Source organism: Meriones unguiculatus, chromosome 10 (assembly GCF_030254825.1).
Source record: "Meriones unguiculatus strain TT.TT164.6M chromosome 10, Bangor_MerUng_6.1, whole genome shotgun sequence".
Classification (NCBI taxonomy): Eukaryota; Metazoa; Chordata; class Mammalia; order Rodentia; family Muridae; genus Meriones; species Meriones unguiculatus.
In genome coordinates this window covers 33,885,274-33,896,752 of record NC_083358.1, presented here as the reverse complement: position 1 = coordinate 33,896,752, position 11,479 = coordinate 33,885,274, and the positions used below count along the sequence as shown (strand labels likewise).

Genomic DNA, 11,479 nt, shown 5'->3' with positions numbered 1-11,479 from the left:
AGAGTGTCAACCTCTGACACTGTGAATGACACTCTGCTAAGCTTGCATACAGGAGCCGGACAGAGTTGTCCTCTGAGAGACTGTACCCAGCAGCACCTCATAACAGATGCTGAGACCCACAGCCAAACACTGGGTGATGCTTAGGGAGTCTTGTGAAAAGTGGGAGGAAAGAAAAGGACCTGGAGGTGACTGGAGCTCCACAAGAAGATCAACAGGGCCAACTAACCAGGGTCCAGAGGACCTTGCTGAAACTGAAGCATCAACCAAGGACCATGCATGAACTAGACTAGGCCCCCTGCAAAGATGTAGCAGATGTAGTAAGGGAAGTGGGGACTGCATCAGACACAGTTTCTTTTATTTTTAGTGAAAAAGTAAATACTCCATTTCAAATTTTAAAATTCAGTTACAATTTCAAGGGGGGGGGAGATAAAATTCATATACTACTTTTATATACAAAAACAAGTTAAACTCTGAAACCCTAATACATTTTAAGGAAGTCTCAGTATTTCATACAAATCAGCAACAACACTACCAATATCAAATGAAAGGAGACTTTTGCTTTGTCTTTAGTTGTATAAGGTACCATGGTTTCATCCTTAGCAGCCTGGATGTCTAGACATAACCCTTTGGCAGGAGCTTCCCTCTTTCTTTGCTCTCCTATGAGGGGGCAGTCCCCACCCTCATGATTCTGAAGAGCGTGTTGATGTTGTTGCTTCGAATTGCATCCCGACAAGCACTGATCACCTGGTTCTTCGGCTTTCCAACTGTATGAGGAGAGACATCGAGTCAGTCAGTGTGTCCCAGAAGATGATTAAAAATGAATTAGAAGTTAAAGGTCAAGCCAGGCATAGTGGCCTACTCCTTTGCCTCCCGGGTGGAGGGCAGAGGCAGGCAGATCTCTGAGTACAAGGCCAGCCTGGTCTACAGAGTGAGCTCCAGGACAGCCAGGAACACATGGAAACCCTGTGAAATGGTGGGGGGCAGGGCATTGAGGACAGCATAAAACCAGGGTAGAAAAGAGTTACATACACAAATTTTACTAACTTGCTACCGCCTAGAAAGACAACTTATTACAAAACAAACTTGGAGATCATCTCAAGCCAGAATCAGTAGTTTATAGAGATGACTCAGAGCTCACACACCCCTAAACAAAGACTACAAAGAGATTGAAGCACCGATCAGAGCAGCAGAATCAAACTCTCGGGCTGCATTTCTGCATTCTGTGGCTTATCCTGCACTTCCCAGGTGTACACTTGTCTCAGTAATTGTCAGTCTTTTTGGTTTTCCCCTAACTTATATTGATTTACTTCCTTTGAATTATAAACACCAAGTTTTCCTTGAGGTCAGTGGTTCTCAACCTTCATAATGTTGTGACCCTTTAATACAGTTCCTCATGTTGTGGTGACCACAACCATAAAATTCTTTTCACTGCTACTTCATAACTGTTACGAAACATGATGTAAATATCTGATATGCAACCCCCAAAGGGGTCACAACACACAGGTTGAGAACTGCTGCTTTAGATGCTACAGCAAGATCTTAGAAAAGGAACTTAGGGCTTTATTTTCTCTTTTGTTATGTTTTTTGAGACAGGGTCTCTACATAGCCCTGGCTGTCCTGGAACTCACTTAGTAAACCAGCTGAACTCACAAGAGATCTATCTGCCTGCTTTACTTCTTTAAATAAATAAATAAACAAAACCTGCCTGGAGAAAGCTAAAGCCCTGGGTTTGAGTGACAGAAACTCTAGATTGTTGAAGGAAGGTGGCTGTAGGCCACACTGTGAGCTTTATAATATATACACAATCTTCCATGATCCTCATCTTTTCAAAATACCACCGACAAATCACAGTGCCAGGGAAAGACTTACCACGCAGACGGCCTGCTCTTTGTATTGCTTGGTTCACTGCTTTCAGGTTTCCTAGCAATTCTGTGTGGTTGTTACAACGAATCTTATATCCATTTAGCAAGTCTTTGTTAAGGTCATAGAGTTCCATATAACGGTTCTTCATTGTTTTCCTGTGTAAATCAATAGCTTAGTTACATTAAAAAGAAAACAGTCAGGCACAACGACACACATAGTTCGGAGGCAGCCTGGGCTGCTAATGAGAACGTGTCTCAAACAAACAGAAGGAGAGGAGAGGTGACATTTCTAGTTGTGTTTTCACTAATACAGATTACTGAAGTTTGCTTTGAAGACATCTAAAAGGTTCCATCAAAATATCCTCTTTCTCCCGGATAAATAGTGAACAAGTGAGCTTTTGGAGTAACTGGTCCATGTTTTCTTAGATTAGCAAACTTAACCCCTGAGCTGGTGGGTAGAGAAAGTCAGCAAAGTAAGTAAAAAAGTAAGAACAGTAGCTAGCTTTCTTTTAAGTTTCAAACTAGTAATTCATTAGATAAAGAGGCCTACTAATAAAATAGTTCTAGAGAACAGACTCAGCTTGTTATTTCATAAAGTTTAAAAAAGCATGGGCCAGTGAGATGGCTCGATGGATAAGGCTTGTTGCCAAGCCTGATAATTTGAGTTGAACCCCCAGAATCCACATGACAGAACTCTGGCAAGCTGTCCTTTGACCTCTACACACTGCACAGGAACATGCACACAAACTCATGCCTGTGCTCACACAAAGTTAAGTAAAATGAATGTAAAAGAAAATTTTAACAAACATAACAAGGTATTCCTATACAAGAATGAAAATGATTTAAGTAAAAATGCTGAACTGAAGCCCCTACAGTGTTGAATACAAAATGGTAGTTTCTCTGCAAGCCTGACACTTTCTTATATGAGCTTTAGTTTTGTACACAACCTTTAAGGGGGAAAAAAAAAGCCCTTCAGTTCCTTTTCTAATCTTACTACATGCTTACTATATAACCCAGAAGTCCTATTCAAAGAGAAGTAAAAATGCATGTCTATAAAAACCCTGCATGAAAATATGACCACCAAAGCTAGGGAACACGGATCCCACCAGCTGCTGAAGGGATAAACTGACCACCACATGTCTCTTTATGGCATACTATTCAGCAATAAAGAAGGGGGAAAAACCTACCGACACATGCAACAACATAGATAAATCTCAAAGGTTTATAATAGTAAGTGAAAAAAAGCCCAACTTAAACAGTTACACATGGTATGATGTATTAGGAAAAGGTGAAACTGCTGTGTAAAAAAATGGTCCCTGGAGATGAGGAAAGGCATCAACACAGAGGCCCAGAGGAATAAACATTCCACATCTTGATGTTAGCAGTAGCAACACAACCAGGGAAGTATCTGCAAATTGTCTTCTATGTGCGGATTATAAGCTACATATCAACCATATTTACATAAATAAAAACACCTACATATTGTATGAGAGTCTGAATGGGAGGCGCAAATGATCCTGAGAAGGACGTGAAGGTGTAGATACCCTGTTCCTCCCCGAGCCTCATACTGTGCAGAGTCAAGTGCTAAGGCCATCAACATCAGAGAAACAAAACTACAAGCTGGAGACCCAGAAATGACTGGCCATTGAAAGCAAACTCTACTTGACTTTGCAGTACACATCTGGAAATTGTGTCTCTGTGTAGCTCTGGCTGGCCTGGAATGTGCTGGCTTTAAACTCAGTCTACCTGATTCTGCCTCCTGGGATTAAAGGTGTGAACTACCACACCTGACCACATCTGGAAATTAGTTTATATTTTTGGTTGTGGGCCTAACTTTTAATGGCTGAGCCATCTGTCTAGCCCTTCATCTGGAAATTCTTAAATAGCATTTTATGAAATCAAGTGTTCATTAACACAGAACACTGTAATTACAGAAAATGTAAAACAAAACTAATTTTTAATGCAAAGAATAGATAATACCTAGGCTGAAACAAAACATGGGAAAAAATGAGTGCAAGAACAGTTTTTGTTGTTGTTTTTGGTTTTTTTGTTGTTGTTGTTTTTGTTTTTATGGTTTTTTTTTTGTTGTTGTTGTTGTTTTGAGACAGAGTTTCTCTGTGTAGCCCTGGCTGTCCTGGAACTCACTCTGTAGACCAGGCTGACCTCAGACTCAGAGATCTGCCTGCCTCTGCCTCCTGAGTGTTGGGATTAGAGGCGTGCACACCACTGCCCAGCACAAGAACAGTTTTTAAAGACTGGATAAAAACAAAAACCTTGAAGGTAAACAAAAAAGGCCTCAGAGCACTCCTGAGAACAAATGCAAAGCCATCCCATCATGCATTCTTGGCTAACATAACACCATTTTAATGTCACTTCTTCCAAAATTAACAAAGTTAACATAATGGCAACAAAACTAGTACTTCTTTTTCTCCAGAGTGTGAGTCGCCCAAGTTGCAAAGAGCAAACAAGCACAAGTGGCTCAGAAGGATGCAGGTGGGCGGAGGTCTGAGGCGGGAGGAAAAGAGAGAAAATCAGGAACACTGTATGATCCAACAGTCTACTTCTGGGTTTATTATCCAGAAGACTTGAAGTCAGGGTCTTTAAAAGACTAGCATTCCATATATACTGCAGGACTGTTCACAAAACTAATACATATAAGGGAGAAAGCCCATAGGCACATGAAAGGAGAAAAACATCTTAGTAAGCAATGAACTACTCAGTCTTCAAAAAGAGGGGAGTTCTGTAATATGCAACAACATGGTTGAACTTTGAGGATCTATGTTAAGTGAAAAAAGCCAGTCCCAAAAGGACCAATACTACATGATGCCACTTCTATAAGGAACCTATAAAACAGCCAAAAATGATAAAGTCAAGAATAGACTCGTGTCTCCCGGGGTCTGGGGAGTTACTGATTGTTGGGGGCACAAAAGAACTTGTACTCAGAGAGAAGTACTAAGAGAACCAGGCACGTTAATCAATCCTCAATGGAGGAGATAAAAATCAAATATATACCATCCAGAAAGCTGAGAATGGATCCTGCTAATGACGTGGAAACCTTTTTGCTCTCTGTGGGGGCAGACCTCACCCAAATCCCCCAGAATGATTATCTCAGACTTCCCTCCCTGTTACTCATCCTTAGGGGAGATGTCACATGTATGTTATAGACTGCTAACATTAGCTGCTAAGCCTTTTAGCTATCATCACATGTACTTTGTAAAGGAGTTTCTATGTAGTCACACACCTTAAGCTTTACTGTGCTCCTGAAATTGGACTGGATTGACTGTTGCCTGGAAACCTTTTACCAAATTATAGTGTGTTAAATATCTGACAATGAACTGCTTGGCATTAGACTCCCCAAAGTCTGGTCCAGATTCATTCTTGTTTTCTCACCGTTCGCTTCTGTGCCTGGACACCTGCAGGGACCCCTCGACTAATCGACGTATGCTTCACAAACCACACAGTTTTGTCACTTTTCAAACTAAATCATGGAAAGAGTTCGTCCACGTTGAATCCTGTTGGTCTGTGACATGTTTAGAAGCTTTCCCCATGTCCTTTAAGTCACGGCCACCTACAACTCATTGCTCTACTGACAAGCCTCGGGCATATCCAGTATGCTGCTCATGTGACTTTGGATTTTCATTTGGGGATTTGCTATGATTTCGATATGGTTTAAATATGCCCTCCAAAGGTTCTTGGTGTGTCAATATTAAGTAGTGGGACCTTTTAAACAGCGTATTACAAGGTCACTAGGGTCATGAAGGGAGCTACCTTTGGAAGGGATTAAGGTAGGTGTCACTGGATCCTTTTCTCAAAAGACTAACTATACAAGGAGTCTGTCTGACTTCCAGGGTGGCTATTGCATTTCTTGCTCCTGCATGCACTGCCATGATGTCATCCACCACTGGGTAATGCCGTCAGGAAGACGCTCGTCAGAACAACTGCAGCATTATTTGGACCTTGAACCTCCGAAAACTAAATAAATCACTTTTCTTTATATGCTATTCAGTCTTAGGCATTTTGTTGTAGCTATGGGAAGCAAACAAATACAGTATTGTTTTTTTATATATAAACAATGCCTTTATGAGTATTGTGTAAGTATGTAAAATGAGCACAAATTTCTCTAAGCCTTACACTAAAAGCAAATTTCTGGATCACAAAATACATTTTCAGCTTTACCAACAATGCCAGCTTGTTTTGCAAGGTCACTGAATTTACTTAGATTCCAGCTAGCAACATCTGCGTGACTGTGCACTTTCCCCGGCTTTGGTGGACACTCACATGTCCCTCATCAGACGTGCGTCCTCAGCTCGAACCAGCAAACTTCGGATGACATTAGAGTTGTCAGCCATGTCAGCACTCAGCTTTTGATGCACTGAATGATACTCATCCACCTGGAGAGCAAGAGCACTCAACAATTAACAAGCTTCACAACCTCTCGAGAGCCTGAAAGACCAAGAAGACACCACCTGCCACATCCAGGCCCTTGCCCCTCCCTGTTCAGTGGCGCCATCTTGGGTGCCTCTACAGTTCATCTCCTCTAAACAAATGGTCTAGATGACCTTCAGTGATGCTACCCCAGGTTGGACCTTCCTATGTCATCAAGAGTCCAAGCAATATACATATAAGGTTTCAGTGATTCACAGCGATAATGGTGGGACTTTTGGTTTCTCTGCAGGTCTTTTCATGGGAGGGGGCAATGTAATACTGAGTGTTGAACCTTGGCATCAAGTGCTCCACCACTAAGCCAGAGACCCTGCCCATAAGCAGTGTCTTACCATACAGCTCATTAGAATCCTTACTTTTCTTCTTAATTTTGAATTTGGGTTTTTGAAAATCAATGAACTCAGACCAAAGTGAATGCAGCAGACTAAATGGACGGAAAGTAATGGTGTGATGCTTGCTTAAAAGAGCATCGCCTGGAACCAGGAAAAACAAGAGATGAAGCGGTAACTTCACTTTTACAGAAGCCCTTTAAAGAGCTCACTCACAGAGGCTCATCCAAGCTTATACAGAATTCTTTAGAATGTTATTATCATATAGCATATACACATGTATATCTTTACACATTTTATGAGAAAAATCTTTCCAGCTCTGACTACCACGGTCTCACCTTCACCAGCACTTTTCGTAACTCCTCGAAGTACACAGGGAAATCTGCTTCTACCTGGAGGTCTTCAATAGCAAAAAAGGACGCCATCGACTGGATGATGTCACCAGCAAGATCAATATCATCAGTGTTCACAGTGACCTACCCGAGCAAAACGGGCAAGCTTAGTATCCTCACAGATGGAGAGCAGCACCTGACTTTCTCCACGTTCCACACAACTCTTGAAAATGTGTTTATGTGGAGTGACGAGGTTGCTTTTAGTCATTATTGCTTGCAGGTGGCTAAAGGTCACTCCTCTAACCTTAAACTAAATGCAACATTAGTCAAAGAATTAAAATGATTTTGTGCCAAGCATCATTTGAACCTAACCTCCCAAGCAGCTGGAACTATAGGTCACACCATTGGCCCTGGCTTTGTAACCAGAAGAAAGAAAAAAATAGCCCAACAGGAAAAACATGGTATCCTTGTGATTTCTGACATTTTTCTGTCTCATGAGATAAAAATGCCTGCAGTGGAAATGGGAAGCTGGCAGTTCCACAATGAGAAGCTCAATCAGGAACTCCAACTGTCTGCCTCAATTTCCCCAGTGTGCTGGATGTGTGTGCCTCGAGTTGATGGTGCTACCTTGGGTTGCTCTCTCAGTCAGGCTACCCTCGTCATCTCTGCTGGATATTGTAAAGTTCTGTTTGAAGATGTTTGCTCTCTAAAAACTACTGCTCTCTCTACTGTGACTGATTCTTTTATTTTTGCTTGCTATATACTTAATAAACTTACTCATTCAAAATAAAAACCATGGCTATAATGGCTTTAGTAGACTCTGCATACCTTACAGAACAGTGCCCATCCCTCTCAACTGTTACAGTTACTTATTTTGTTTTGTTTCTTGAAACAAGGTACATAGGCCAGGCTTGAACTCAGAGATCTGCCTGCCTCTGCCTCTTGAGTGCTGAGATCAAATGTGTGCACCACCACACCCTGCTCGTCACAGTTACTTTTAATTGTCACCTTAACATGATCGAGAATGAACTCTAAAGGAAGTTTAGTGGTCTGGACGATGGGCCCGTGGGATTTTCTTAGCTGGGTTCACTGAGGTGAGAAAACACTGTGAAATGTGGGCGGGACTGTTTCCGGGTTGGGCCTGGACTGAGGGAAACAGAACAAGCAGTGGTAGCATGCGGTAATCCTTCGCTTCTGCATCTTGACTGTGGACGTAAATGTGGGCACATGTCTTAAGCTCCTGCCACTGTACCCTCTCCACAGTCATGGGCTAAGGTCTGGAACCATGAACAAAAATAGATCCTTTCTCCTCTATGCTGCTTTTGCCAGGGTAAAACACCAACTCTTCCCAACCAAATTATTTAAGAAAGGAATGAACACCAACCCTAAGACAGAATACTGTTGTTCCAGAGCGAACTCCAGTGTCTACTACAATGCCACTGGCACACCAGGCTGAAAAACTTGCTTCTGTAATCTTAAGTATGAGTTTCACTTTGTGAGTGAATGGTCAAACAGCACAGGAGGACTCTATGCCTAAGGCATCATACATTACCTCGCCACTTGGTTTTATCTTTATATAGAGCTGGCCACCATTGCGCAAGGATGTGAAACAGACTTGAAACGGTGCACTCTGAATATTAGTGTCTTCTGGCAATAGAAAGTTCTGGTTGAGCCACGTGACCATCTTAAAAATGAACAGAACAAACTGCACTTCAGTTTCTAAAGTACAGTCATCCTGGAAAGAATTCCCTTCTCTCGTACACTGCTTGGTTTAGGAAAAGAAACTATACCTCATCCTCCCACACACACACTGACCGAGTGCATACAAATCACACTTTCCTTTCCCTCATCCTTGGTCTTCAGCAACGCTCACACTTACAGCTGGTGCCACAGCAGGCACAACTGCACAGGACTTCCTATTCAGACGTGATCTTACATGCAGTGCACAGAGGACTCAGGTAGGTGCCATTTCTGTTCATTTAACAGCTCTTCTGCAGGTGGACAGGACTGTGCATAGAGCTGGTCTACTCTGTGTAAATTGTTATTAAGTGTACTCGTGCACAGTCAGATACAAGTTACCTGCACACAGCTTTGGTGTTGATACTTTACAGTAGTTTTCAATCCAGCTTCCAGGACAGAATCACCCATGAGACTATCTACAAGGGCCTGACTAGTGATCTGAGAATCCATATAGTCAAAAACCTCAAGGCTTCTGAGGCCAGAATCCCACCCTGTCTTCTCTGCTCTGGGAGCAGCTCTTCTACTGTTCCTCACCCCGGGAAATGCAGAGGTTCAAGTTCTGAACCCAAATCCAGGTTCTACTCTACCTGCTCATTGGTTAGAAGCCAACCACTATCTGTAGCTGTGTGGAATCACCAACCAGAGACACCGGCCGCTGAGAACTCCGGGTCAGAAGTCCCACATCTGAATTGACTTGTCCCTAACTGAGCTTCCATGCCAGCAGCATTGCAAGGATATCAGCACAGCAGCCAGCTTCACTGGGGCTGGGCTGCCAGGGCTGAGTGGCTGGCTCTGGGGCTGGGATTGGGACTGTGTGGGGAGCCTCATCACTGGCTATAAAGCCACAGCTGTGGGAATCTGGGCTCTGCCCTCTCAGAGGCCATGGGGCTATTTTGCCTAATGGTGGCCTTTCTCATCCAAATGCTGTGACGCAGCTGTCTCCACCTCCATCTCCCACAGTTCTTTCCCATGTGTCCTCTGCCCTGCGGGTTTCCCTCCTGTACCTCCGAAGGAAGTATGGGGAAAGGTATGGGCTCAGGGTTTGACAGAAGACAAGCAGGCACTGTATTAATAAGAAGGAAGATGAGCCCTGAAGCTCAACGAGAGGTCCAGCCCACTGCCACAGATGTTAAGCTTCACACAGCCTTTTATACCAGTCATGCAGTCTCTTGTGCTCCTCATGAAGCAGGCAATACTGCCTACCATTATAGACAGGGAAACTGAAATTGGTGATGGGAACTCCTCAAAACCACTAAAAATTTAACTGAGTAGTACTTGAGCTAAAAACAAACAAACAAACACCTAAAATGTCCTGACCACCAAATCCTATCTTTTCCATCTTTCCCCATTGAGACCTTTCTCTATGAAGCCATTTTGCAAGCATCTGGGAATACACAGGAACCCTGCTACGTTACACTTTTCCATTTGGCCTCTCTTGAAGCACTGTCAAGACAACTACACCAATACCATAACAAAAGGGGAGAATTAATTAAGAATAGTAAAAATTCTAGCCAGGTGCAGTGGCGATTACCTTTAATCCCAGCACTTACTCGGGAGGCAGAGGCAGGCAGATCACTGTGAGCTCAAGGCCAGCCTGGTCTACAAAAAGAGTCCAGGACAGCCACATCTACACAAGAGAGAAAAAAAAAATTTGAGTTCTGTTTTATTGTACTTTTTGAGATAGGGTCTCACCATGTAGCCCAGGCTGGCCTGGAATGTGTGAGGTAGCCCAGGCTGTTCTCAAACTCATGACCCTCATACCTCTGAAGTTCTGGATTCGCAGACAGGCCTATGGCACCACACTTAAAGCCGGTATGTTTCATTGTAAGTCACTAGCCAGAGCCAGCAAGATGGTTCAGTCAGTGAGCCCTGCAGCCTGATGACAGGTTTGATTCCTAGAGCCCTTGGAAGAAGGAGACGACCGACTGCCAAATGTGCTCTGACCCTCACACTCACACCATGGCATGCACACATAACATACACTCTTACACGCACACACATTAGTAATAAAGTAAGTGAAGCTTAAAAGTGTCTAAGCAAACTCTGCACTATATAGTTCATAATGTTTACTGCCACAAGCACGACACAGAGCGACATCTAAAGGACATCTAAAATGCAAACTGTGACCTGGAAGAACGCACCACTCACCCTCTGTGCCCGCTCCGCGATGGTGAAGTTCACGTAACTGACAGGCTCACTAGTTGTGTCTGGGCTTGTCAGTGCATACATAGTGAAGCGGGGAAGCTGTCTCGTCAGCTCAAATACATGGAACTGGGTGCTACGACCAACCAATGAACACAAGAGAAGGGTTTGGCACAGTGTTAATCAGCACTCTCCACCCCCAGCTTTTTTAAGACAGGGTCTCATGTAGCCCAGGCTGGCCTTCAACTCCTGGTCCTCTTGCCTCTGCCTCCCAAGATTACATGTACCACCATGCCTGGCTCGGTACAGTTTCAAAGTGAGGACCCAGAAAGTAAACTCACTGCTAGATCCCCACCACGTGCTATCTAAGGGTTACACTGAAGAAACCCGGGGGGTGGGAGGCGTGAGGGTTAAAGTTCTGCAGCCGTGAATGGGCTTGAGATTTAGAAACAATGTAAGTTGTCCACACATACACTCATGCACTGGGGCCTCACAACACCCTGGAGGTATAGAAGCCTTTGAGTTTTACTGATCAGCAAATTTTGTTGTTACTATGAAGCAGGGTCTCACTAAGTTGCTCGGTGTGGCCTTGAACCCTCTTGTAGTCCAGACTGGCCTGGAATTTCTGATC

General features: G+C 43.4%; 1 protein-coding gene across 1 annotated transcript in view; it reads right to left on the bottom strand.

Moving 5' to 3' along the window:
• Nucleotides 1-338: 338 nt before the first annotated feature.
• The window catches only part of Bbs2 (Bardet-Biedl syndrome 2), a 35,364-nt gene continuing 24,223 nt past the window's right edge, over nt 339-11,479 (bottom strand). Inside the window, exons 12-17 of the mRNA XM_060392208.1 lie at nt 10,855-10,984; nt 8,519-8,650; nt 6,973-7,110; nt 6,141-6,253; nt 1,870-2,018; nt 339-764 (exon numbers count right to left, since the gene is read on the bottom strand). Of these exons, the coding sequence (XP_060248191.1) occupies nt 658-764; nt 1,870-2,018; nt 6,141-6,253; nt 6,973-7,110; nt 8,519-8,650; nt 10,855-10,984 (769 nt within the window). The 3' untranslated portion in view covers nt 339-657. The remainder of the gene's footprint in view (nt 765-1,869; nt 2,019-6,140; nt 6,254-6,972; nt 7,111-8,518; nt 8,651-10,854; nt 10,985-11,479) is intronic.